The sequence below is a fragment of the Xenopus laevis genome, chromosome 6S (assembly GCF_017654675.1).
Source record: "Xenopus laevis strain J_2021 chromosome 6S, Xenopus_laevis_v10.1, whole genome shotgun sequence".
Lineage (NCBI taxonomy): Eukaryota > Metazoa > Chordata > Amphibia > Anura > Pipidae > Xenopus > Xenopus laevis.
In genome coordinates this window covers 11,755,683-11,782,387 of record NC_054382.1, presented here as the reverse complement: position 1 = coordinate 11,782,387, position 26,705 = coordinate 11,755,683, and the positions used below count along the sequence as shown (strand labels likewise).

Genomic DNA, 26,705 nt, shown 5'->3' with positions numbered 1-26,705 from the left:
TGCTGTTAAATTGCCAGGTAAAACACATTCATTTTAAATTCCACAATTTTTTTTATTAGTTTTTCGTTTTGCTATCAATGTAAACTGCCTTATAAGAATGAGTTATTTCATGAAGTATGGGACCTGTTATCCAGAATACTCGGGACCTGGGGCTTTCCGGATAACGTATCTTTCCATAATTTGGATCTTCATACCTTAAGTCTACTAGAAAATCGTGTAAACATGAAATAAACCCAATAGGCTGGTTTTGCTTCCAATAAGGATGAATTATATCTTAGTTGGGATCAAATACAAGCTACTGTTTTATTATTACAGAGGACAAGGAAAGAATTTTTAAAAATATGGATTATTTTATTATAATGGAGTCCATGGGAGACGGCCTTTCTTTAATTGAGAACTTTCTGGATAACGGGTTTCCAGAAAACATATCCTATACCTGTATTACAATACTTTTTGATGAATTCAAATAATTACTAATCAATAATATTTGCAATGCAGTTATTACTTTTACATTTGTGTTTCAAACACAATTGGGGGTCATTTATCAACACTGGGCAAATCAAAAAAAACAATCAAATTGCTGCATTCATTGTTCTGCTTGCAGCTGGTTTCAAAAAGCTAATCACTGATTGGTTGCTATAGGTAACTGCCCATGGGCAAATTTGCCCAGTGTTGATAAATGAGCCCCAATGAGCATTCATTTCTCTCTTTTCGATAAACCATTAGCTCAGACTTCTTTTAAAATAAAATTATTTTTTTTTATTTGAGGCATATTTAATTGGGAGTGCCGAAAGTTAAGCACCCCAAGTGAGTATATTTACTTACCTGACACTCCAGGCCAGTGCTCCTATCAGCAGAAAACTGCACTGGTCCTTTGTTCCTCTATCCAGGAACCCATTATCCAGAAAGCTCCAAATTACAGGAAGGCTATCTCTTATAGAGTCTATTTTAAGCAGATAATAATTATTTTTTCATTATTTTTCCCCTTTATTATTATTAATAATAATAATATTATTATTAATAATAATAATAATAATAATAATAATAATATAATTTTTGTACTTGATGGTAACAAAGGTGCACGAATCCATATTGATAACAAAACAATCCCATTGGGTTTATTTAATAGAATTAATTTAATAGACTTATGGTATTTAGATCTAAATTAGGGGAAAATCCCTTATCCAGAAAACCCCAGGTTTCTTTATTACCTGTATAACCGTACAAAACAGGGATTAATGTGATCTGATCTAACCCCTAAAATAGAGATGGTCTGATTATATGATTTTACCTAGGGAATTTCCTAGTGTTCCATAGAAGCCGTGTGCACTGTAAGCCCCAACAGAGAAGAGAAAAAGCCCCAAACAGTTCATTGACTTTGAAAAGACTGAAATTCTGAAGAAAAGCAGCTTTTTTTTCCCTCTTGTCCTTTTTACAAGTTTATATAGCGTTTTATTGCTTTCGTAATATGTTTATTTACTCAGCTGGTAGCTATTACATTTGGGTTCCTTTTAGCAAACTACCTTCTTATGATATGATCTCCTCCCCCCCAACAAAGTAGAACAATGGATAATCCCAGATGAACATCTTGTGTTGATTAAGGGCAGGGGCACACAAAGCTACTGGGGGAGATTAGTCGCCTTCTTCTTCGGGCGACTAATCTCCCCGAACTGCCTCCCCGCCAGCTAGAATCTAAGGGTAATGGTGGCCATAGACGCACAGATCCTATCGTACGAATCGAGGTTTCATACGATTTTCGGACCGTGTGTAGTGAGTGCTGACTTCTTTTACCCAGTGGAGATCGGTCGTTTGGTCGATCGGACAGGTTTGATTTTGACCCGACCGATCCCGCCAGAGCCCATTGCGCATCGTAATTGGATCGTTCGGCCGTATGGCCAAATGTTCAGATTACCCCCAATATAGACATGCTCGTTAATGGCATATCGGGAGAAAGATCCGCTCGTTTGGTGATGTCGCCAAACGAGCGGATCTTTGCGTCTATGGCCACCTTAAAGTCACACTGGGAGATTCAGGGAGATTTAGTTGCCCGGCGAGTAATCGCCTCTTCTTTGGGGCGACTAATCTCTCCAAACTGTCTTCGCCTGCTAGAATAAAAAATCGCCTGCGGCATGGCACTCGCAGGCACTTCATTTTCTGAAGTTGCCCGAATTTGCCTCAAGAGGAAAATTCTGTGACTTCGGAAAATAAAGCGCCGGGCGATTAAATAAACCCGAATTTGTGACCTTACCCTTAATCGCCAGTGGGATGGCACTCGGTAGCGCCTTGTTTTCCAAAGTCGCTCGAAGTTTCCTCGTGAGGCAACTTCGGGCGACTTCAGAAAATGACGCAATATGAGTGCCATGCCACCGGCAATTTAGAGATTATCGATGGGCGAATTTATTCGCCAGGTGTGAATTTGCGTGTTTCGCTCCCGGCAAATAAATTTGCGAATTTGCCGCGTGTCAAAGTTTTTCAACGCTGGGAAGGAATGGATGCAGGCGAATTTTCGCCAGTGTCAAATCGTAGTTTCGCTCATCACTAGTTGCCCGAAGAAGCGGTTTGTCGCTAGGCGACTAATCTCCCCCAGTAGCTTCATGTGCCCCTGCCCTTACGGGTTTTTTGCCCTTTGTGCCTTTCCGCTTTCTATTGCCACCCTTTTCTTTTATTCCTTGGTTTTGTGAAGCTTCTCCCATATGTCATTAACAGTAAAATTAACAGCAGAGAAAAGCCTTTGACTTCTCTCGCCCAGGGGAGTGCTAACTGAATTCTCTTTATTTTTCACAGCGATGGCGCTGGGAGAAGTGGAACTTATATCCTGATTGACATGGTACTCAATAAGATGTCGAAAGGTGAGCTTCAAAAGCCTCCGTGCTTTAATTCTGATATACCAGTAAACCCCCGATTCTCTAAAGAATCGTTAATGAAAGAATGGTAACAACAGTGAGGCAGCAAAATGCGATGGGTGCTGATTCACTCGGCATCCCCAGGCAGCAACTGGCGACGCTAATTTGTGGGGATGTAGAGTGAATCTGTGCCTATTGCTTGTTATTACCTATCTGCTATTAGAATTCTTAAATTTTGAGTTTATTGGTAGTAAAGTGTTACTGAAAAATTTCTTTATAAACAACATTTTTTGTGAAAATGTTCTCCTGTCCTTGAATGAGTTCTCCCTGGTGAGCTGTACTTAAAATCTTGACTTTAACATCAGATGAACGCTGCACTCTTGAAAATGCAACATAAAGTTGACCATGACCAAACACAGGCTCAGATAGGTAAATGCCGACTTTATCCAATGTTTGTCCTTGTGATTTGTTGATTGTCATGGCAAATGCAGCCTTAATGGGGAATTGTCGTCGTTTAAGTTTAAAAGGTAATTCCTGGTCAGAACTGGTAAGGTCAATTCTGGGAATCAAAACAGTATCACCGCTATGGGATCCTGTAAGCACTTCTGCCTTGATAACATTTTGTCTCATGCTCTTCACAACCAACCGTGTACCGTTACATAAACCTTGCTTAGTGTTAGGGTAGGGGCACACGGCGCGATTTCGCCGCGATTCTGCGCTGGGCGAGTTGTCGCTGCGTTTTTTAAGCCGAAATAGCTTTGCTAACTTTGGCGCTGGCGTCAATGCAAATCGCGGCGAAATCGCTGCGCTAATTCACACGCGGCGATTCTTTTTCTACTGTCGCCCGGAAACGCTCAGCGAGGCAACTTCGGACGACAATAGAAAACGAATCGCCGCATGTGAATTAGCGCAGCGATTTCGCCGCGATTTGCATTGACGCCAGCGCCAAAGTTAGCAAAGCTATTTCGGCTTAAAAACCACAGCGACAACTCGCTTAGCGCAGAATCGCGGCGAAATCGCGCCGTGTGCCCCTACCCTTAAGGTTTCTTAACAGCATGACTATTGTTCCTACTTTGAGTATAAGATTGTGTTGTGGTAATCCAGCATTGTTGATAGTGTTTAAATATTCTAATGGGAAGTTAAGTTTCTCACTTTCGTCTTCAGAATCAATACAGTCAGTACTCAGAAAGACACAGCTTTGTCCAGGAAGTAATGCAATCACTTGGTTGTTTATCATGTCAACATCAATATTTTTTGGAGATAATATAGCCCGTTTTGCTAAAAATGGCCACCCACGCAGGTACGCAACCGGTTCCCCTCCTAGAGTGACGCTAGCGCCGCCATTAGACAAACTTGCAAAGGAGTAGCAAGATGGCCGACGCTTATACAGACTTTAGTGGGCGGATGACAAACTCGCAGAGGAGTAGCAAGATGGCCGACGCTTATACAGACTTTAGTGGGCGGATTTGGCAGTGGGCGGATGACAAAGTCGCAGAGGAGTAGCAAGATGGCCGACGCTTATACAGACTTTCGTGCAGGTACGCAACCGGTTCCCCTCCTAGAGTGACGCTAGCGCCGCCATTAGACAAACTTGCAAAGGAGTAGCAAGATGGCCGATGCTTATACAGACTTTAGTGGGCGGATGACAAACTCGCAGAGGAGTAGCAAGATGGCCGACGCTTATACAGACTTTAGTGGGCGGATTTGGCAGTGGGCGGATGACAAAGTCGCAGAGGAGTAGCAAGATGGCCGACGCTTATACAGACTTTCGTGCAGGTACGCAACCGGTTCCCCTAGTGTGACGGTGAGCGCATCTGCCTCCCTAGATCCTAACCTTCCAGCGGTCGCCGCCTGAGTGAGCAGGAAAGAAGAGGCGGCGGGAGGCAGAAGGAGACGGTGAGCGCATCTGCCTCCCTAGATCCTAACCTTCCAGCGCATCTGCCTCCCCGATCCTAACCTGTTCTGATCCTAACCTTCCAGCACATCTGCTAATCGAAGGCCGCATCTATGTCTTTCGGCTGAAGTTGCGCGCGCATCTCATAGATCCTAACCGAAGTTGCGTGCGCATCTGCCTCCCCTCCACTCGGGACATAGATAGGCCTTCGGTTAGTATATAGGATGTGTGTGGTTGCCATAGTAACAGTGAGCAGTGTTATTTTTTTAGCATTTTAATGCAGTCAAGCTGATTTTTTGGATGTTTGGTACATACTATAAATGGCTAATGTCACTGGTGTTTTTCTTTGTTCTCTATAATGGTCCTTTGGGCCAACGCCACTTGTATTAAAATTCTAAAAATCACAATGGTAGAAAATTGAGCTGTAGTTTCAGAATGCATCTATCTATCATCTATCTGTATATGGGATCCGTCATCTGGAGACCCGTTATGCAGAAAGTTCTGTATTACAGAAAGGTAGTCTCCAATAGACTCTATTTTATCCAAATAATCCAACATTTTAAAGATTATTTCCTTTTTCTCTGTAATAATAAAACAGTAGCTTGTACTTGATCCCAACTAAAATATAATTAATCCTTATTGGAGGCAAAACCAGCCTATTGGGTTTATTTAATGTTTTCATGATTTTCTAGTAGACTTAAGGTATGGAGATCCAAATTGTGGAAAGATCCATTGTCTGGAAAACCCCAGGGGGCAAATTCACTAAGCGCCGAAGCGCCTAACGCTAGCGTCAATTCGCTAGCGTTGGTCATTTTCGTTACTTCGCAAATTCACTAACGAACGCTGGCGTAAATTCGCTAGTGTTACTTCGCACCCTTACTCCTGGCGAATTTGCACAACAGACGTAACTACGCAAATTCACTAACGCGCGCATTGTACTGAACGCTACCTTTTACGCCAGACTTCCTTCGCCACCTCAGACCAGGCGAAGCGCAATAGAGTAGATAGGGATTGCTTCAAAAAAAGTTAAAAATTTTTCTAAGTCCCAAAAAACGCGTTTTTTCTATATTATGGGTGATAGGCTGAAAAAGATCGAAAAAATTTTTGGGGCTCCCCTCCTTCCCCCCTACATTTCCTAACTCATGGCAACTTAACTATACAGTGGGCACATGTGTAGGGCAAAAAAAAAATTTTATTTGATGTTTTGAAGGTTTCCCAGGCATTTGTAGTCATTGTACGTATTCCTCCATTGAAATTTGAATTTGGCGCCGTATGCAAATTAACCATCGCTAGCGTATCTTTGCTTCGCTTAGCAAATCAACGCTAGCGCAACTTCGCAACCTTACGCTACCCCTGAGCGCAACTTCGGATTTTAGTGAATTTGTGGAGTGCTGGCAAAACTACGCCTGGCGCAACTACGAATCTTAGTGAATTTGCCCCCAGGTCTTAAACATTCTGATAACAGGTCCCATACCTGTATCTATCTCTGTATATCAATTAATAGATCTCTATTATTTTTAATTATATTATTATTCTAATTAATAACCAGTATATCTGTATTGTTATTTACAAGATAAACCATAACTACCCATACTGTAGGCATTATAAGTACAATATTTGCATGTGTGGGTGCACAGTTTTAAGCTACAATAGCCTGCACATTAAAATGATATGAATCTAAAAAGGATATTTTTTGCGCATGCAATTTTTGCAATTGTTCTGGAATCTAATGCCAGTCTGATGGATCGACGTTCTCCATGCAGCTGCTTCTTTTATGCTTCTTGGTCTATAATCTTGGGAACAAGCTTGCATATTGTCTCCAAATTTTGAAATGCTCACCAAGTATTTATACATGAATACTAGTGATGGGCGAATATATCCCATTTTGCTTCGCCGAAAAATTTGCGGATTTCACGAAAATTTTTTCGGAACGTCGAAAAAGTTTCGAAATGCAATTTTGTCGCCCGCTGCAATTTTGATATGTGCACCTATTTTGTCCAAATGCATTAAAGTCAATAGGTCGCTGAATAATTTTTCTGATGCGGCGGATTTTACGCCGGTGAATTTCCTTTGCGTTTTGCACTTGCCGAATTTATTCGCCCAACACTAATGAATATTCATATGAGAATCGCTTTATACAGCAAATGCCTATATTTTTTATTAATTGTTGCTCATGCTAGCATGACTTATGATATATGCATATCTAATATCAAAAAGGTGGTATAAAAGTGAAACCTTTATTGGCTAACTAAGATAATCATAGCAAGCTTTCAGAACATTTTAGTTCCCTTTTCAAGCTGAATCTAATGAAGCTGTGGTGTTCTCTGATATATATATAACATTCAGCTCATAGATCATATGACCAACAAAAAGGAATGTCCATCTTTGTGGGAGGTGCTATAGTAAGGTTGCTGCCCTGGTCAAAACTGCCTTAGGAAAATGACAAATTGGAAAACTGGGTAGGATTCCCTATGATTGACACCGCGATCTGCAAACCACTGATTGCCACTTCATAGCCCCACCCCTGATATCAAGACCCTCCCTGCATCATCACAACCCCGCCCCCATTGTTCTATGGCTCCGCCCCCTGCCCCAGATTCAACCAGGCCAAAAGGTGGCAACTCTATGTTAATGTCATATACAAGGGGACATGCAAGGGACAACACGATAAGGTATTAGAATCAAATTGGGAGCAGGATCAGTAAACATTACTGGTATGCATTCCGGAGACCTCTAGTGACCAAACAGAGGCAAAACCATATAGTGAAGTTCCGCCACTGGATCCCACACCTTTACAGTAAACACTTATACACATACACATTCGGCTCCTAGGGGTAAATCTATCAAAGAGTGAAGTTCCGCCACTGGAGTGAAATTCCGCCACTTCCCATTCATTTCTATGGAGTTTTTAAAGGCGTATTTATCAAAGGGTGAAATTTCACTTTCACCCATTGATAAATACGCCTTTCAAAATCCCATAGAAATGAATGGGAAGTGGCGGAACTTCACTCTTTGATAGATTTACCCCTAGGAGCCGAATGTGTATGTGTATAAGTGTTTACTGTAAAGGTGTGGGATCCAGAAACCCATTATCCAGAGCTTCGAATGATGGGACGGCCATAGACTCCATCTTTATCAAATAATTCCGATTTTTAGAAATGATTTCTTTATTTCTCTGTAATACTACAGTACCTTTTATTTGATCCCAACTGAGATATAATTAATCCTTATTGAAGGCAACACAAACCTATTGGGCTTATTATTAAATTATTATAAATTATTTTTTTGTAGACTTAAGATATGGAGATCTATATTACAGAAAGTTCTCTTATCTGGAAAACCTCAGGTCCCGAGCATTCTGGGTAACAGGTCCAATACCTGTATATATCAATTAGAGCCAAGCCTATCTGATGAACAACGAGTCTAGTTAAATTTTAAGTGTTTTTCCCTTGAAATGAAATGAAGCCAGTGCTTATTGTCCCTTAGTAGAGAAATAAAATTGTTGCCTGTAGAAGTCTTAACAATGAGCCTTGCAACATCTTTTAAACATCAGGCAAATTAGTTTCTGTCCTATTGTACTGTGATGTAGTGAACAAAAAGCCCGGCCTTACAATATATACTATTTATACCTATACAAAAGTAAATGAGAATTCTTTTATTCTTCTGGTTTAAGTCTTTCAGCCACTTGGGTTGACTTTGTTGCCTGAACACTGAAGAATGCCATTTATTGACTCCATTGTAGCATGTAATGTCAAATTCCATTTTAAGTGTGTGCTTAGTGTAGCACAATGGAAGACAAGTCATGTGAAACTGGCCGAAGAATGGAGTCATAGAGCTTTTTTAGATTGGTGACCACCATCTTGTGTTTGACCTGCTTCCCTATGCCGATGGGGGGGGCAATTTGAAATCCGCTGACCTAGTGCTTAGGCTGTGGTTTAACTGAAAGATCAAAGGGCATCACAGGCATTTCAACCCTGCTGAGGTGGGTCTTTCCCAGGCTGTCACACTGTGAGGCAGCCAAAAGGTTTTTTTCTGACGGGAATCTAGGCCCGGTTTGTGAGACCTAGGCCTTCTTTGTCTGGCCTGAGAAGTTTGAGGCCCAGGTTCAGATCTAGTGTTCATCAAAATGATCAAAGACCCTGAAGCCTTGGACATGAAATCTTTCTTTCCATTTCCTTTTCTTCGAGAATGAATTGTACAAAAAGAATGCCATTCCTAAAGCTTTTATATTGAGTGCTAGCTGTAACTTTAGAGTCCTTCACTTTGTACATGAAATGTAAGTGCACTTGGAGTCCAGCCCCAGCTGTAGGACCGGCTTCTATAAGCAGTTCTTTAAAAAAAAGGAAAAAAAGGAGGGGGTCCTTTTAAGGATTAGGCCTTCAGTCTGTAAAAAAGAACTTTTAAGAATAAACCTAGAATAATTTGCGTTCTTCTTCCTCGGCATGGAGTATTGGAAAGGGAACAATACTGTGTTTCAGAATCAAAGTAGCACTGAAAGGGAAAAAAAGCAACAACATAAAACATTTAGGCAGTGGGAAAGCATAAAATCTATAAGACCATGAGCCATTTCTCTTTGTGCAGAAATAAATAGTGTTCCTTCAAGGATTTCTCTTTGTAATGGAACAATAAAGAAAATATTGTACTGTCATCTTTTTTTTCTACTGGTCTACAAAGTTTAACACCTGTTAAGAATTTGTGGATGTAGATCAATAGATGTCGATTCCCCTTTCTTTGGAATAATAGAAATTTGCTGGTAAAAAAAAAACACATTATTGAATAATTGTTTTAGAATTTATTAAAATATAAACAACCGGGAAAATGTTTTGCTAACTGAGAACCATTACATTTAGGCGGTTATTTATTAAAGTCCTAATGCTAAAAACTCCAAAAAAATTTTTTACTGTAAAATCCGATTTTTTAGTGGAATAAAAACTCAAATTGTTTGAGATTTATTATACCCAGAGGATGGAAAAAGTCAGAATCTGAAAATCCATCTCAGAAGTTGTATATAAGTCAATGGGAGAGGTCCCTATCCTATTTTGAAGTTTCTGTGGTCTGCGCTGGAATTATCTTAAAAATCTGATTATTTCAGGCTTTTTGGGCAAAAATACAGACTTCTCAGGAAAAAGGCCAAAATAATATTTTAAATGTTTTTTTTTTCATTAAAAAAACCCTTACTTAGGTATGGGACCTGTTATCCAGAATGATCGGGACCTGGGGTTTTCTGGATAACGGATCTTTCTGTAATTTGGGTCTTCGTGCCTTAAATCAACTAGAAATTAATTTAAGTATTAAATAAACCCAACAGACTGGTTTTGCATCCAATAAGGATTAATTATATCTTAGTTGGGATCAAGTACAAGCTACTGTTTTATTATTACAGAGAAAAAAGTAATCATTTTTATAAATTTGGATTATTTGGATAAAATGGAGTCTATGGGAGACTGCCATTCCGTAATTTGGAGCTTTCTGGATATCCGGTTTCCGGATAAGGGATCCTATACCCTGTACAAGCTAAAATGATGCTATACTTTTTCATTTGTTCAGATTATTTGCCTGCTTTAGAATCTCTTATCATACCTCCAATGCACCCTAGAATCAACTCCAGCACACCGCCCACATTCATTACCATTTATTATTTTAGCATTATTCATGCATCTGATGATCAACTTCCACCAGCTATTGGTAAAGGGAATGATGTAAAATAGTATCTGGTTGTCCTTCTCTATTTATTTCCCCGGTGTTTTTTACCTTTGAAACTATGCAGCAGAAGCCAGTCGTGAAGAAACAAGGCTCATTGTTTTGTGCCATTTGTGAGTGTAATTTAACTAGAAAATAATCCTAAACCGCACACATTGGGCCAGATTCATTTTAGTGAGAAAAAGGTTTATCACATGAAAAGTCATGGACAAAATAAAATTTTGGGTGCAATTCAATTTAGAAAAACGTATGTAACCGTTTATCAGCAACTTAACTAGAGGGGGGCGGGCCCTGGCGCGGGACGCACAGCCGGGCCCCCCGCCCCCTCCGTACGCCCAGAACCAGCGGAATTCATGGTGCGCGAGCTGCCGGGGAGGCCCTGGCCCAATTGCACCCCCTGCTCCCCCGGTAGTTACGCCACTGCAGTTTATCACGTGAAAACTCTATTATAGTCAGAATCCGAAATCCGGCATCTCAGACCTGCGAGGTTGTAAATAAGTCAATGGGAGAAGTCCCGAAGATATCCTGAAATGCGCTGGGTTTCGTGCAATAATCCGGAGATCTTTGGTTTCCGCCCGAAAATCTGAAAATATCTCAGTTTTCAGGCGGAAAAATGTAAAAAATTTAAACAATTATATTTTTCGTGCGATTTTCATGTTTTTTTCAAGTTTTTTTTCCGTATTGGAATTTTTCGGGAAAATGTATTTATAAATAAGGGGAAATAAACCCGTGCGGTGGCCCTTCAGTTGTTGCTAAAGTACAGTCTTTAGCTGGTAGTCAGCATGTGCGGATAGTTGTAGTTTTTCAACAGCTGAGGGTCCATACCTTGGGCAATCCTACTTTATATAAATAGGCCCTGCAAAGTTTGTTACAGTCTAGGCCTTATCAGTATTAAAAAAAACATAGTTTGCAGCTTCAATTCCAGCTCTTTCAAAGATTATTTGTTCTATAGATGAGACACTTCTGATATCGGAGCTCTATGACAGCGCTAACAGAAGACCAAGTAATTACCTGCCATATGCACCGCTGTTTCCTCAAACATTCCCTTTGTCAGGAAAATAAAGTACAGATTAATTTTAGGATCCATATTTGCTCTGTAGCCTGGCACTGGGGATGGGACCACAATGAAGTCAGTATTTAGCATAACATGAACTCAGCTGGACATGATATGTCTTAGTGTATTGTCCTGCCACATGGAGAACTACATTATTAATACTGAGTTTCCTATTCCAGTCTAGCAGTCTCCCATGACCTGCAGAGACACACACATACATTACAACCATTAAACGGACTCAAGCAGAGATTCCAAGCAAATAAAAAAGGGTTTTTGTGCTAACAATTTCATGGTCATTACCTATTTCTGTATGGGAACAAAGGCTTAATAATGGAAGAATATAGTAAGTAGATATAAAATATTTGGAGAATAAAGAGTTTGAGTGAGAAGAAGAGGAGTAATAGTTTGGAAAATGGGCCCTCTGCCTAAGGATTTCCGGTGGGCCCGTGGCATCCCAGTTTGACACTGCTGAGGTATCAGGGAGTGACAAGATGAAATACACCGGCGTGAAGTAAGAGAACTAAGTTCGGCGCATGTTTGGTAACTGTAATCTCGCGAGAGGCGAGATCAGTGACGCGAATCTCGCGAGAGACGAGATCAGTGACGCGCATTGCGGAAGTCTATTTCTACACGCACACCGGGGAGGCTCTTCATTTTCGCCTTGACAAAGCTGTTTAGCGAAACGTACGTCGGCGTTCTCAGTAATCCTCTTTTGCTCAAATTGAATCTTTTTGTAAATTCGGTCTATAACTAATAGTTTGGTTTGGTTTTTTTTCAACGGAAGTGGGGGCAAGAATTTTTGGGTCAAATCCTCTACTACTCTATACAACCTCTTATAATCTTCTTTCCATTCTAAAGGGCCGACGGTTTGTGGCTTTTTAGGGTTACTAAGCCTCTTTTAAACATCTAGGGCAAGTTAAATACCAAGGCCACAGCCCCGGTTACCCTGTCCTGCCTTATCTTTGTGGTGTCCCAGGCTCTAGAAAAAAATCAGGTAGCTAGTTTACGGGACAATTTTTTGGATTGTGACTATATTTTTTAACCCACTACCATGTTTGGTCATTTTTAACTACTTTTTAATTCAACTAATTCATTTTTTGGGTCTAATACTCTAAATTATTGCACTGCACTTTACTTAAACAATGGATTTTTTTTCTATCTATGGATGAATTTAAGGAGTCATATTATCTCACAGATGAATTGAATTAGTTTGATTTTTCAAAGTATTCAGGAAAAGTTAATGTGGTTATAACGGCACTGGCACTTTAAAATCTTTTTTTAGCATAATTTCTTGAATGAATTATTGTTGTTAAATAAGTAGGGTGCATCACCTATTAGAATTTCCTGTCAACCTTAGAATCATAACTATTGGTGGGGTTTCTTTTTTCTTTTCTTGTAAAAAAATTTTGTTTGTTGCTCTGACTTCGTCAGACCTCAACTAATAGTTGTGAAAGATCTTTTTTGCGTTTGAATAAAGGCACCTCTTTTGGGTTATGTATCAGGTTTGGCATTGTAATTACTGGGTGTTGCCTAACATTTTTTCAAACTTTAGTTCTCCTTTAAGGATAAATTAGTAAAGGGAAATAGTGGATAGAATCATAAGAAAACAGAGATATGCTGGAAAACAAAACAGTTCATTCTTCTAAATGATTAAAACCCACTACCCTAAGTATGGTTGGATGAAATATGAAATAATAACATAAACCCAGGGGCCCATAATAAGAGCTTAAAGTTCCCTTTACATTCGCTGTTAGTTAGATGGAATCTCGGTGCTACTGTGATTACTAAACCCCAATCGTTTTCCCAGCACTGCAGCAATTTAAGCTCCATATGAGGCAGAATATAATAGGTTCTCTAAGAAAGATGATTTTGCCTTACGCACACCAGGCAGGTCTCTGTCTGAACTTTTTTTAGTTTTTTAAGTTGATGATAATCGAAGATTACCTCCCTACCCACCCCCCTTTGTTTTTTTTCTCCCCGCGTCTGAACACACCAGTTGCAACTGTCTGCAAGTTCCGCCGAGGCACAAATGAATATTTTTCAATTGCCCGGTTGTCCGAGGGGAACGTACTTGGGAGAGATTGGCAGATGCCGCCTGGATTATCTTCTGCTCTGAACTCAACCCAATTTGTGGTCTCTTGCAGGTGCTAAGGAGATTGATATCGCTGCTACCCTGGAGCATTTGAGAGACCAGAGGCCTGGCATGGTCCAGACAAAGGTAATTGTGTTTGTATTTTGGGGAATGTCTTCCTATTAAATCCTTCCCCCCCTCCGTTCTGTAATTGTTTAAAGGTGGCCATAGACACACAGATCCGACCGTACAAATCGAGGATTCATACGATTTTCGGATCATGTATGGCGTGTGCCGACATCTTTCGCCCGGCGGAGATCGGTCAAGTTTGATTTTGACCCGACCGATCCCGCCGGAGCTCATGGCACATCGTAATCCGATCGTTCGGCCATACGGCCGAACAATCAGATTACCCCCGATATAGCAATGCTTGTTAATGGCATATCGGGGAAAGATCCTCTCGTTTGGCAACATCGCCAAACGAGCGGATCTTTGCATCTATGGCCACCTGACCGATTTTAACAGCAGCAGGAGCTGGGCTGTTGTTATGCCCCGAATTCCAAATAAATGCATAGGAAGATGTATCTGGTAATGGTAAGTCGCTGCTAATTCTCTCAGGGCCAAAATAAAATCCATACCAATTACCATGAGGCAGAAGGAAAATGCCGCCTTCTCGCAGCTAATCAGAATGAAAGATCAAGGTCTAATATATCGAATGTGGTTCTTAATTAGGAACCAAGGGGAAATTCTCATTTAGCATTTTTGTTGCCTTCACAATGTATCTGATCTGATAGCATCGTCTTAAACACATAATTGTTTAGTGTGTTATAGATGGGCCTATTCTAATCCAAGTCCCATTGCTCTCTCCCTTTGTTTTCATTAACCTCCCTACTCTGCCTTATTCTATTCAGATGTAGGTGCTTTCTGTTTGTTTTTGACCCAAGCCACCGAAAACACGTATTAACTGGAAGGCTTTGAATGTATATATATATATATATACAGTCCTATGCTGTGTTATTTTCAATAAAACCTTTTTCATATTTTTAAGCCCTGAGAGTGCTGATCTTCTTTGGATGGATGAAGATATTATATTGATCATGCACCCAGGCAAATGAACACTTTATTCGAGAGTGCTGGCTCTTTGCTGGTTATATATATATATATATATATATATATATATATATATATATATATATATATATATATATATATATATATATATATATATATCTATATATATACAGGGCAGCCATCAGGGGGGGACAGGGGGGAGAGTTGTAGGGGGCCCCGAGAGTAAGGGGGGCACGGCCACGCCACACTTACTTGATTAGCCGGGCCCCCATCTTTCTGAGAGCTGCTGGATGTTCTAGCCACCAATATTTTTTAATGAGGGGGCCCTGGCCACCAATGTTTTTTATGGGGGGCCCTGACCACCAATATCTTTTTATTTTTTATTAACATGTGGGAACCCTAGCCACCAATATCTTTTTTTTTGTTTTTTTACTGTGTGGTGGGGGGCGGACCTGTGGGGTGAGGAGGGGGACCTGTAGGTGGGGTTTGCGGTGGATGCAGCCCAGGGGGCCCAGGAAATTTTGTCGTATGGGGCGCTGCGATTTCTGATGGCGGTTCTGTATATATATATATATATATTATTGCGGACATTTGCAGTGGTGGCAAAAAATCTGCATTTATAGCAGATTATGCAGTAAACCTAAATGAGCACCAAAAAACTCACAACTCAGAAACAACACTGAAACTAATTGCCCCTTGTCTCTCTGTCCACCACTCCTCAGATAATACATGACCTTATTGCGCTGCTTTTACCCTAATAAAAAAACATTGTGTTGTTGATCGGCTCATACTCTCAGTAATACTGCCTGAATCATTTATGGAAATATATGTTAAATTTTAAATACTGATTACTTGCCAGGGCTGTGCTCTCTCGCGGGAGATTTGCTGTTGATGGATTTAAGTAAACCGCACACTTTGCCGGTGGAATACAAATAAGAAATTGTAGACTAAGGATTCAAAATCAGGTTAGAAATGCCAATTAGAGTGAGTCCCCAGGCAAACAGCCACCCAAATTACTTTACCAGTGTCTTTACATTTATGGCGCTTGTACCCCGTCCTTTTAAATATACTTTAGAAGTTTTTTTTTTATGGAAATTCTGCTTAATCCAATTATCTCTGCTCAGCTGTACATAGCTGATGGACAATCGGAGAAAGAGGTTTAATTAAAAAATATGGGAAGCCAACAGCAAAAGGTTGAAAGAATGGATATTTAAAAGTACTTTATTAAAAAAATACAATTGTACTGCCAGCAGGTTAAATATTTGACTGACCGTTCGGGCTGATATGTCGCTCATTTTTGTGTTCAAATGGCTGTGGGTCCTATGGAAGGAGATGAGGAACATGATAGAAGAGGCGCAAAGTGCAAAAAAATTGGAAGAATTCACCATATTTTTGCACCTTACCTTTCAAACTAAATAAATTGCTGCAGGTCTCTATGTTCTGTTTCAGAGTTTAGAGACCTGGGGCCACCTCCAGTCTCCCCTTTCCACCGCCTAAACATCCCCTAACTTGTGTGTCATTCAGATTCAAATCTGACTCAAAATGCAGAGCACAGCCAGTCCCGTTCAGAAAATACTCCCTAAATGAACAGGGGAGCCCTTTTGTGACCCTTAGCAGTGGCGTAGCTAGACGTTACTGGACCCCACAGCAAATTCATTTTAGGGCCCCCAACATATACAGAGGTTGTCCTGTTTTATCAAATTACTCATTAAATAGAGCCTCATACTTCCTGGGGCCCCCCTGCAGCTGCAGGGTCTGCTTCCTCTGTATATACGCCAATGCCCCATAGTGCCCTTACAATGGGGTCTGGGCATTGGTGTAACTATAGAGGAGGGCAGAGATGGGGGCAGAGACCACAAAGACAGCTTCCTCTATAGTCATCTAATGCGCATGCATACATGGCTGAGGTAGGCCTCCCTCCCAAAGGTTGAATATTTTTTTGGGGGGTGGGGCATTGTTCTGTCATCACACAAGTATTGTTTTGTCATCACCCCAAGTATGGGGTCTTTAAAAATGGCTGCCATAATGTCAATGGAGAATATAAGGCTAAAGCCACCTTTGTTGACATATTATGCTGCCAGCATGTTGCCCATTTTGCATAAAGAAAAACAAAGCAAGGTGCCTTCCCAAATAGACACAATGTACCATATGTAAGTTCTTCCATGAAAAGCTATCTAAAAAAAAAAAAGCTATCTAAAAGCTATCTAGCCACCCCAACCACAAATTTCACCTCCTCCTTTGCAAAGCCACACACATTCCCTCCACTTAACAATTTTCTTCAGCACCCTTTTTTATGCAGCACCCTAATTTAATGAACATCAATGAAGGTGTTATGGCACATTGCCCGTGATCTGTCTCGCTCTTACTGCTTATTAGCACAGTGCCATTGCTTACCGTCAGATTTAAAAAACCCATTATTTCAGCTCAAGTCATTTTCACATAGAATTAATGCTTCAGGACACACTTGTAATCTTTAGATACATTTTTAGTATGTCTCAATCAAACTGATTGATGGTAATAGCCACTGATAGCTGCGTGTGTCATTCATTTAAAATAATATTCCTTTCTGGCTGATACACCAGAATGTTCAGCATGATCTAGAGATCTGGAACTATACCAAAAAAGGAACTTAAAGCAGTTGGAATTCCTTGAGGTTATTTATATTTAAATGAATTAAAAGGTTTAATTCTGAAGTCGGTGTGATAAGGGCAAAAAAGTTGATAAATTAAAATAAAAGGTCTAGATTGATTATCTGTGTTGTTCCATATGAGGACAAAAAGAGTTCATCATCTTATTGAAAGGGAAATTATATCCTCTTTATAAGATGGGACCATCAGCCAATAGTGATGGGCGAATTTGCGCCGTTTTTTCGAAAAAATTTTATTTGACGCCAGCGAATTTTTGCCGCAAATTTTTGTGGGCGTTTCGCGAATTTATTCACTGGCGGCGAATCGCGCAAATTCGCCGCGAATTCACGCCTGCCGAATAAATTCGCCCATCACTATCAGCCAACTCATAAGTGAAGGGGTTGAAAGTTTGCTTAGTGACCCAGGTGAATCATCTGCAGTTGAGGGTCTCCAGGTGGATCAGCTGCAGTTGTGGGTCAACCAATCTATGTTTGTTGTCCTATACCGTTCTTAAAGCAGCAGATGTGGAAGGAGCAGGCTGATACCTAAGTTAAGTGACATCTGAAGTGAATATTTATTTGCCGGCATTGATATTTCTGGAAACCCAGACTTTGCTTGAAGGCAAAATAGGGTGAGATTCACAGTCAACATTCTTGTTGGCTCTCATAAATAAATAGTCTTGGAACTATGTCAGGATGACTGATATGACCATGTATTCATATGTCAGTAACCTTGCTCCAAGGGAAGTGTTTGGCCCTGACCAAATGTTCCATCAAAAAGTATGTTTGAAACCCAACGTCTGAGCACTATTTCTAGACTTCTATGATGTAATGGTAATTAATAGTATAATGAGTTGGTGTAAAAATGGCAGCATGGGTGGTTCTCATGTGGTTCTTTTACAAAATATTATTTTGAAAATCATCTCTACTCCTGAATCCTGATTTTATGAGATTCCTACAAAGGGAACAATGGAGGATTGTCTGAGGTACTTTGGCAAAACAATAATCTGTTTTTCAAAGTTTTGATAATGAAAGACAAGAAAATATATACTGTAGAGATGAATTTGCTAATATTTATTATTTATTTTACAGGAGCAATTTGAGTTTGCGCTAACAGCAGTTGCGGAGGAAGTGAACGCGATCCTGAAGGCCCTCCCACAATAAGCAGTTGACCTCAGCAAGACTCCCAGTGGATTTTTTTTCTCACCCACTTTTACCTATCAGTCTCTGTAAATGTTGTTGGAATTGTGATCTGGTGTGTACCATGTACTGTACTCCCATAGATGATTGGGCCCGAAATGCGATGCTGCGAAGGGGCAAAAAAAAAAAAATCTATATTCTATTCAGGAGCTATTAATTGAACCATGTTAATTTAAATTTTATGGATAATGATATTAGAAACTCTGATTTGGTTTGTACTAATTATTGCTGATCTGCCAACCCACAGCAATGACTATTTTTGGAAGGGATATTATACTACTTATGATAAATGGCCCAGTGCCTTCCAAGGCTTTTCCTCCATCGTTAAAATAAGGATATTATCATGTCATGTTGTAATGTTATTGCTCACATTTTTCCATTTCATCTGGTTGCAATAGGGTTTATTTCCCTTTAAGAAGATGATGAAGGAATGTAGGAATAGGAACTAATAATGGTTGTTAGGCTGTAGACAGGACATTCCAAATGATGCTCGTTTATCAACGATGATCAGATTTCCACAAGATACAGTCACCTATGGCAACCAATTACATTTTGGCTTTTCAATGTTCTACCCAAAGCTGAAAAATGCTAATTGGTTGCTATGGGTTGACCATTGTTGGTAAACAAGCAAAACTATTTTTGTCACCTCTGCACAATGGCAACAGAAAAAAAGGCACGTCATTAATAAATGATTATTTTTAAGACAGAAAATTTGTCAGAGATATAGATCTCCAAATAGTGTTAAGCTATAAGAGAAAAATCTGCAAGCTGGATGTATAATTAGATAAATGTTTGACTTGGATGAATTCTAGTCTCTGATTGGCTACTGGTTGGTCTAGCCACATGTATGTTTTGTAAATTTTAGGGTGATCTATCCTGATGAACATTCTAATGCTCTGACTAGTTACAGGTTGGTCTAACCCTATCAACATTCTTATGCTCTGATTAGCTATAGTGTATATATCCCATGAACATTCTATTGCTTTGACTAACTGCAGGTTGGTCTGTCCCTATGGGCATCTAATGCTGTAGTTGACTTAAGAACAGTCTAATGCCATAGGCTGGTCTAGCCCAATTAACATTCTCTGTTCTCCATTAGCATTCTAATGTTCTCACTAGCTACAGGTTGGTCTATCCCTATGAACATCTAATTGTGCATTTGGCTTAAGAACAGTCTAATGTCATAGGTTGGTCTAGCCCAATAAACATTCTATGATCTCCATGAACATTCTAATGCTTTGACTAGCTGACTATCTACTGGTTGGTCTATCCCTATAATGAACATCTAATTCTGTAACTGGCTTAAAAACTGTCTAATGCCATAGGTTCCTCTATTCTAATGAAGACCCTTGGATCCCCATGAACATTATATGTCTCCAACTAGCTACAGCTTGGTTAAGCCCAGTCAATATTATAACTGAATACTGTGATTGGCCAAGCCTTAATGAGCTATATACAGTGGGTCTTAGTCTTTTCTGTATATTTAATGTATGTATTTTTTTAGATTTGTTCTGTTGAGAGAGAACATGATGAATGACAGTCTGCAGTCAAGTTGATGGTTATCTGCTAGCAATCAGGTGGCTTTTAGCAAGGGGTTGAATGCTTTACTGTAGATCAACCATTACTTGCACAATAGCACAGGGAAATTAATGGTAGACACTCGCAGCTCAAAATATAATTTAGATTATTTTTGAAGTACTGAGAGCAGCCCCATCAGGCAACTGTTTGCTCTTGCTATTATGATATATTCCAAGCTAGTAATCACCATCCCTTTTAAACTCGTTATGAAATGTATTTGTCTGCTTCTGCCATTGCCTGGTTATATAATGAATGTGAGGAACAGAATTCCTTATTCCTAAAAAAATATATAAAAGTACACACCTAAGTAAAACACAAGTGTTGGTATTTTGAATTATACAGGTATATTGTCTAATAGATGTAATCACTAGCCCCACCACCAACATTATCACCAACATGATAGCAATAGAAACTATATTTGTGTTATTTTAAAAATGATAAGATATTTCTGGTTAAAACAATTCTCTTCTCACTCTAAGAGACAAGTCAATCTGCCATTATAAATAAATCATGATTTTTTTAGACCTTTGTACTCTCAGATGCTTCAACAGCATAATAGATTTACGATGTGGCCGTCTTTGTAATTTAAAGTGTTTATAGTTTTTATGATTTCGCTTTTTACCGTTTTAAGTTAGAAGGCATTAACCTATTCAGAAAGACTTTTCTATACTTTTAGTGGAGTAATAAAGGAATTTATCTTTGGACATAGAAATTAAAGTCACTGGTGATATTTCACTTGAATGCACAGTCTATAATTACAAATACCGGGTACTTTAAGGGACACTGATATGAAGACATGCAACAGCTTCCATATCATACATTATGTAGAGGTTTTCCAAGAAGGTATTTAAGGGACAAATAATTTAGGCCTATGATGCAAATAGGCATGTCTATCTGATACATTTAAGCTTTTACCCTTGTGGCCCCCATAGCAGTTCCACAGCCTATTATACATTTATTCAGAATTCTGACCTTTATATAAAGCAGGACTTACTCCTGATCTTTAATAGAAAGTTAAATGGGCCTTTAAGTATGGTGTGGGCATATCCGGGAGAGACCACTTCTTTGGTAACATCACCAAACGAGCGGATCTCTCTGTGTATGGCAACCTTAACTTTCTGCTCCAGATGAGGAGATAATATTGTGTAATATAAAGGTTAGAAAGGTTAGAATTCTGGAACTGCCATGGGGACCATAAGGGTAAAACACATAATATAAGGATGGATAGATATTGGGCGCTGAGGAAATCCATTCATCCCCCAAATACACATTTTGTTACTGGGTTTGGAATGCAAGCAATATAAAGCAAAAATGTTCTCCCATCTTGTTGAAAAAAAATAATATCACTCAGTAAAGCACAACAGTATAAAATAAATAAAACATTTTAGAATATCATTGTCTGTATCATAATATAACAAGCTTTGAATATCAACTACCCCTTTAATATTTCAGTACAAAGATTCAAGTCAAAATTCTAAATAAATATGTAGCTGGGATTGAAAATGTCATGGGGACCACAAGGACCACAAGGGTGAAGTACTTGTATATATGACACAAAAGGAAGGATACATGTTGGACATTGAGTAAATCCATGTATCCCCCAAACATACATTTTGTACGTGGACCCAAGTTATGCTCCTAGATGTAAGGAATACAGAGCAAAAACATTTTCCCATCTTGTTGAAAAAAACAAACAAATATACACAATATAGCACGGCAATACTAAATAAAGACTATATTCTTAGAATTCCATTGTCTACTTTCAAGATCAACTGGCCATTTAACTTTCTACTCCAAACTCAATGAGGCCATACTGCACTATATAAAGGTCAGGATTCTTATTAAATACATAGCAGGGAGTGGAACTGCCAGTGTTGGACTGGGATATCACGGAAAAACCCGCAAGACCCTACTGGCCCAGGCCTGCTCACCTGCCTGCCTTGTCCCCTCCCCCCCCCACCACAGCCACACAGATGGAAGTACACGGCGGCGTGTTGAGGGAGTGGTGTGCGGTTGGGCTCAATGCATCTAGGGCCTTTAAAGTTGGGGTCCTGGTGGGTCCCGGGCGCTCCAGTCCTGGAAAATGCAATGGGGACCACAAGGTTCAAATGCATGTGACCACAAGGGTGAAAACCCCCCAAAATTCATTATATCTTAAGTTGGCTATATACTGAGAGGTCCACTCGTTTGGCGGCATTGAGAAATGAGTGGATCTCTTCCAAATATGCCCACTCTGAGGAAGACGATATCGGGCTGATCCTATCGTGGGACCTAGTGCCCAATGATCGGATCACAACTAGAAGTATACGGGGGTCAGATGGAAGACAGATACGGTCCTCGAACTGATGGATTTTTTAAACCCACCCAATTGACATCTGGCTGACTTTTGGGCCCTCCGATCGGGGAAGCCCATCAGAAGGCCTCATACACTGCCCAATAAGCAGCCAACTTAATCTGGCGGCAGTTTATATCAGCCCGTTTATGGCCACCTTTAGAACCCTTTGAGTATTATCTTTTATAACGTGTTTTTCATGTAGAAATAATTTCTATTTGCATTAGTGTCCCTTTATGTTTTCTTTTTTTTTTTTTTTTTTTTATAATACAAGCAAAACAAAATACCCAGTGTTACACCAGCAAATCTTATTCCAACTTGTACTCGCGCATGCTCTTTGTATCAGTCACAGATCACTGAGACTTCTGTTTGTGACCTGTTCTCTTGTTTCCTATCCATGCAGATGATGAATTTTAGAATCTTTATATGTATATAATTGAGAAAAAAAAAGAAATATAAAGTATTTTGTTCTACCTCTGTAAAAAAAACTTCATTTGTGAATAAAGTCACATTGTCTGTGGAGTATTGTGAATACCGCAACTTTGCCTCCTCTGTTTCTGGTTTTTTTTTTTTCTTTCCAAATTCAATTTCTGCCACAGCAGGAAGTCTTCAGATGATGATTATTTGAAAGGAACACAAAGTTTTAATATTGCTTCAGGCTATTATTTTCTTTTTCAAACAAAGGCATTAAAACAAAAAGCCCTGGTTGTATAGTAATGCAACAAGAAGCTGTAAGACTGCAGCTCCCTACATTTCCAGCCAGTTCAATGCGGGACTTCAGGCATTTAGCACTAACCCTGGTGATGAGAAGATGGTGCTAGTTATAATTTTTAAACAGCTGGAACGTCAATGAGTTTCTATTAGGGTCGTCACCTGGCAGGTATTATATATTTTTCTAGAATATTTTCTATTGCTCACCCATAGCGATGGGTGAATTTATTCGCCAGGCGTGAATTTGGGCCGAATTTGTGCGATTCGCCGCCAGCGAATAAATTTGCGAAACGCCCGCGAAAATTCGTGGCCAAAATTTTTTCGAAAAAACGGACGCCGGCGTCAAAAACGAGATGCCGGCGCCGTTTCGCGAATTTTTCGGCGAAGCAAAACAACGCAAATTTGCCCATCACTAATCACCCATGTTAGGTTAGGCAACCTGTGACCATAAAGATCAATGAGCAGCATTCTCCTAGGGAAAACCATTCTCCATGGTCTTTTATGTGTAAATATTGACACCGGGAGTTACAGATAGAATTGTACTAATTTTGACCATAAACTTAAGGGGTCATTTATTTTTAGCAACTCAGAGTCCAAAGTGCAAACAAAAAGGTGCAAATGTCCATATTTTTCCAGTTTGCAGCCCACCCTGCATTTAACTTTTTGCACATTAGACCCCTTGTGCTTTTATCTGGGTTCTAGGTAATGAACAATATAGTGCTTATTTTTGGTTTCAAAAACCCATAAAACCACTAAAATGAGAATGTTGATGATTAAACTTCCATGAAAGGATCTCCAATATTTATAAATAGTGATGGGTGAATTTGTCCCATTTCGCCCAAAAATTCTCTAATTTTCCATGAAATTCGCGAAACGGCGAAAAATTCGCGAAACACCGCCGGGAACTTCCAAAAAAACTGACGCCATCGCCCATTTTTGTGGACGCTGGTGAATTTTCGCAAGCAGTTTCGCAAATTTATTCGCTGCTGGCAAAAGGCGTGAATTCGCCGCAAATTTGCGCCTGGTGAATAAATTCGTCCATCACTATTTATAAATGTTAGTAACAACATGAATTTTCTCCTTGCTGGGAAGACTACACACCCTCTGGGTTCTCCACCAAACTTCTCCATTAAACTGAAGAGATGTATAAGGTATAAATGGGCAAAAAGGGTCAAAAAGCTGAATTACAGTATTAATCATGGGGGGCAGTGAACAAATATTGTGGTTTGTACCATTTTCTTTGTATTTGTACCCTGAGTTCCATAAAATAAATGACCCCTTATGTTGGTGGAAAATAAGTACAATTCTCTCTCTCTTTCTGTAGCTCCAGGTATCCTTATATTACTCCAGTTTACTATCTTAATATCCTTAAAAATAGTATGGGGACCAGTAAAAGATATGTTTCTCATTGCCTCGCATGACAATGTCTTTTCTCTACCTTGATATATATATATATATCAGCAAAATTTGAGCCAGTGCACACGGTGAACAACGATCAAATGCCTGTGTGCTGGTTAAACATTAATAGCAAAAGAAAAAACTGCACCATCAGGGCTTTGTACAAAATGACATTTCAAAAGTTTATTCTCAAAGTTTCGGCTCCATAACTTGAGCCGTCTTCAGGACATCCAAGTTACGGAGCCGACATTTCGGTCTGAGATTGATGGTCTTGAGAATGGTCTTAGATACAGACCGAAACGTCAAACTTCTTTTTAAATGTATTTAATAAAGAATATAATTTTTTACATTTTTTTTAAAAATCCTTGTGTGCATCCTCTGCCTTTTGGATTTTTTCTAAATACAGCTGCAATGGATAGCACCATGGTAATCTAGTTGGGATTATTGAGCTATGTTTTTGGTGTGCTGAACTACTTTGTATTATATATATAGAGAGATATATATATATATAAGAAGAATAATGCTACCTTTATTTACATTTAGCGTAAAAAGAGATTACCTGGGAGCACATGGTATACTCAACCACGTGAAGAGCTGCCCCAGTAAGCTTAGTAGTCCAGAACCATTTAAAAAGCACGGCGCGCCACAGAAGGAGAGATTTGAATGTTGCTTTAAAAATTCACATTTTATTTATCCATTAAAATAGGCACTCCATCACATACATTGCTTAACGCGTTTCGTGGCTATCCAGCCACTTCCTCAAAAAACTTTATTTACATTACCTGGCTCACAAAGAGTGATTTCCATGGAACCATTTGTATACAGTTTTATGGGATAAAAAAATCATGTGTCTCAATTTCAAGCATGGAAAAAAAAATGTGTCACTTGCGTGAAATGAGTGAGGTGCATTATTTTATTTTTCCCATAGGTTTATTTGCATCCACAAATAAACGAGCAAGGGTTTCCCTGCCAGAAATATCCTGTTGTGCCGGTGATTTTCTACTTCTCTTTTTTTTTCCATAGGCCCCACAGTTACCATGAAATTATTTGCAGGTATTTGAGGGCATATAATGACAAAAATATTTTATTTAGGTATAGAATCCATGCACCTCTATAAATGCCTGTCTGATCAGAATGTTCATTGCAGCTGAGTCTCACTCTTCATGAGTAGAGTAGAGTCGTTTTTTTACTCAGATTTACAGCCAAGTGTTTAGTGATATGATAGAGCAGAAGTCATATGTGGGCACCCAGAAACCCCTAAGTGTGCTCGCCATGCAGTAAATGTGTAGCATAAACGAATCTATGGGCAAATACAATATAAACAAAGGGTTTACTTCCCTTTAATTGCAATAAAATGTATTAGGAATGAAACAGGAGGGTTTTATAATGAAACAGCAGGGACATAGATCAGTGGAGAAAATAGAGTCACCTGGAGGGTCCAGACAAAATAGAGGTCCTGTCTCATGCACAATATACGTGTGCAAAAAGTTTTTGGTGTGAGTTACGTCACTGCTAAGGCATGCATGTATTCTGAAAGAAATATATATATATATATATATATATATATATATATATAAAAGGGGTATGCACTGTGATTAATAATTGAATTCCATTGTGAAAAAATCATGCATTCTTAGGCTGCTAGGTCAGAATCTCTAATTCCCTCCTTATATAAAGTAAAGCTTCACTATTCGGGTCATTGATGTAGCAGATATTGACCACTGACCTTGAATGTAGCAAATAACCGACATTCCCAAATAAGAGACATATTACTATCTATCCTCCAACTTTTTAAGTTACCTGATATTAAAGAATAAATGATATACAGACAAATAATTCATATCCATGATACTAGGGCAAGTTCAATGCAAATCCATAGCAAACACTAGAATGGCAAATATTTACTTATACAAAAGATCATGTACAAAGCTAATTACACACATAAGGATATGTTTGCCAACATACAGGGCTAATTTAACTTTTAGGGCAATGATGTGCTTTATGGCTTGTTCACTAGCGATGGGTGAATTTTTTCGCCAGGCATGGATTCTCGGCGGAATTCCACTATCTTCTAATTTTTTGGGGAAACTGCGTCAAAAACCCAAAAAATTTGGCGTCAACAAAAAGCTGCCCAGACTTAATTGTCGCAGAACGAAAAAAGTCGCCATAAGAACTTTAATGCATTTGGGCGAGAAAAAATTGTTGCAGATGAAAAAAATTTTGTTGA

At 39.4% G+C, this 26,705-nt stretch overlaps 1 protein-coding gene across 2 annotated transcripts in view; it reads left to right on the top strand.

Annotated features, from left to right (window-relative positions):
* ptprn2.S (protein tyrosine phosphatase receptor type N2 S homeolog) overlaps positions 1-22,909 on the top strand; it is a 577,776-nt gene extending 554,867 nt beyond the window's left edge. For both annotated transcript variants that reach the window (XM_018269027.2, XM_041567358.1), the window contains 3 exons: positions 2,785-2,849; positions 13,636-13,709; positions 18,352-22,909. In XM_018269027.2, coding sequence (XP_018124516.1) covers positions 2,785-2,849; positions 13,636-13,709; positions 18,352-18,423 — 211 coding nt within the window. In that variant the 3' untranslated portion in view covers positions 18,424-22,909. The remainder of the gene's footprint in view (positions 1-2,784; positions 2,850-13,635; positions 13,710-18,351) is intronic.
* Positions 22,910-26,705: the final 3,796 nt, after the last annotated feature.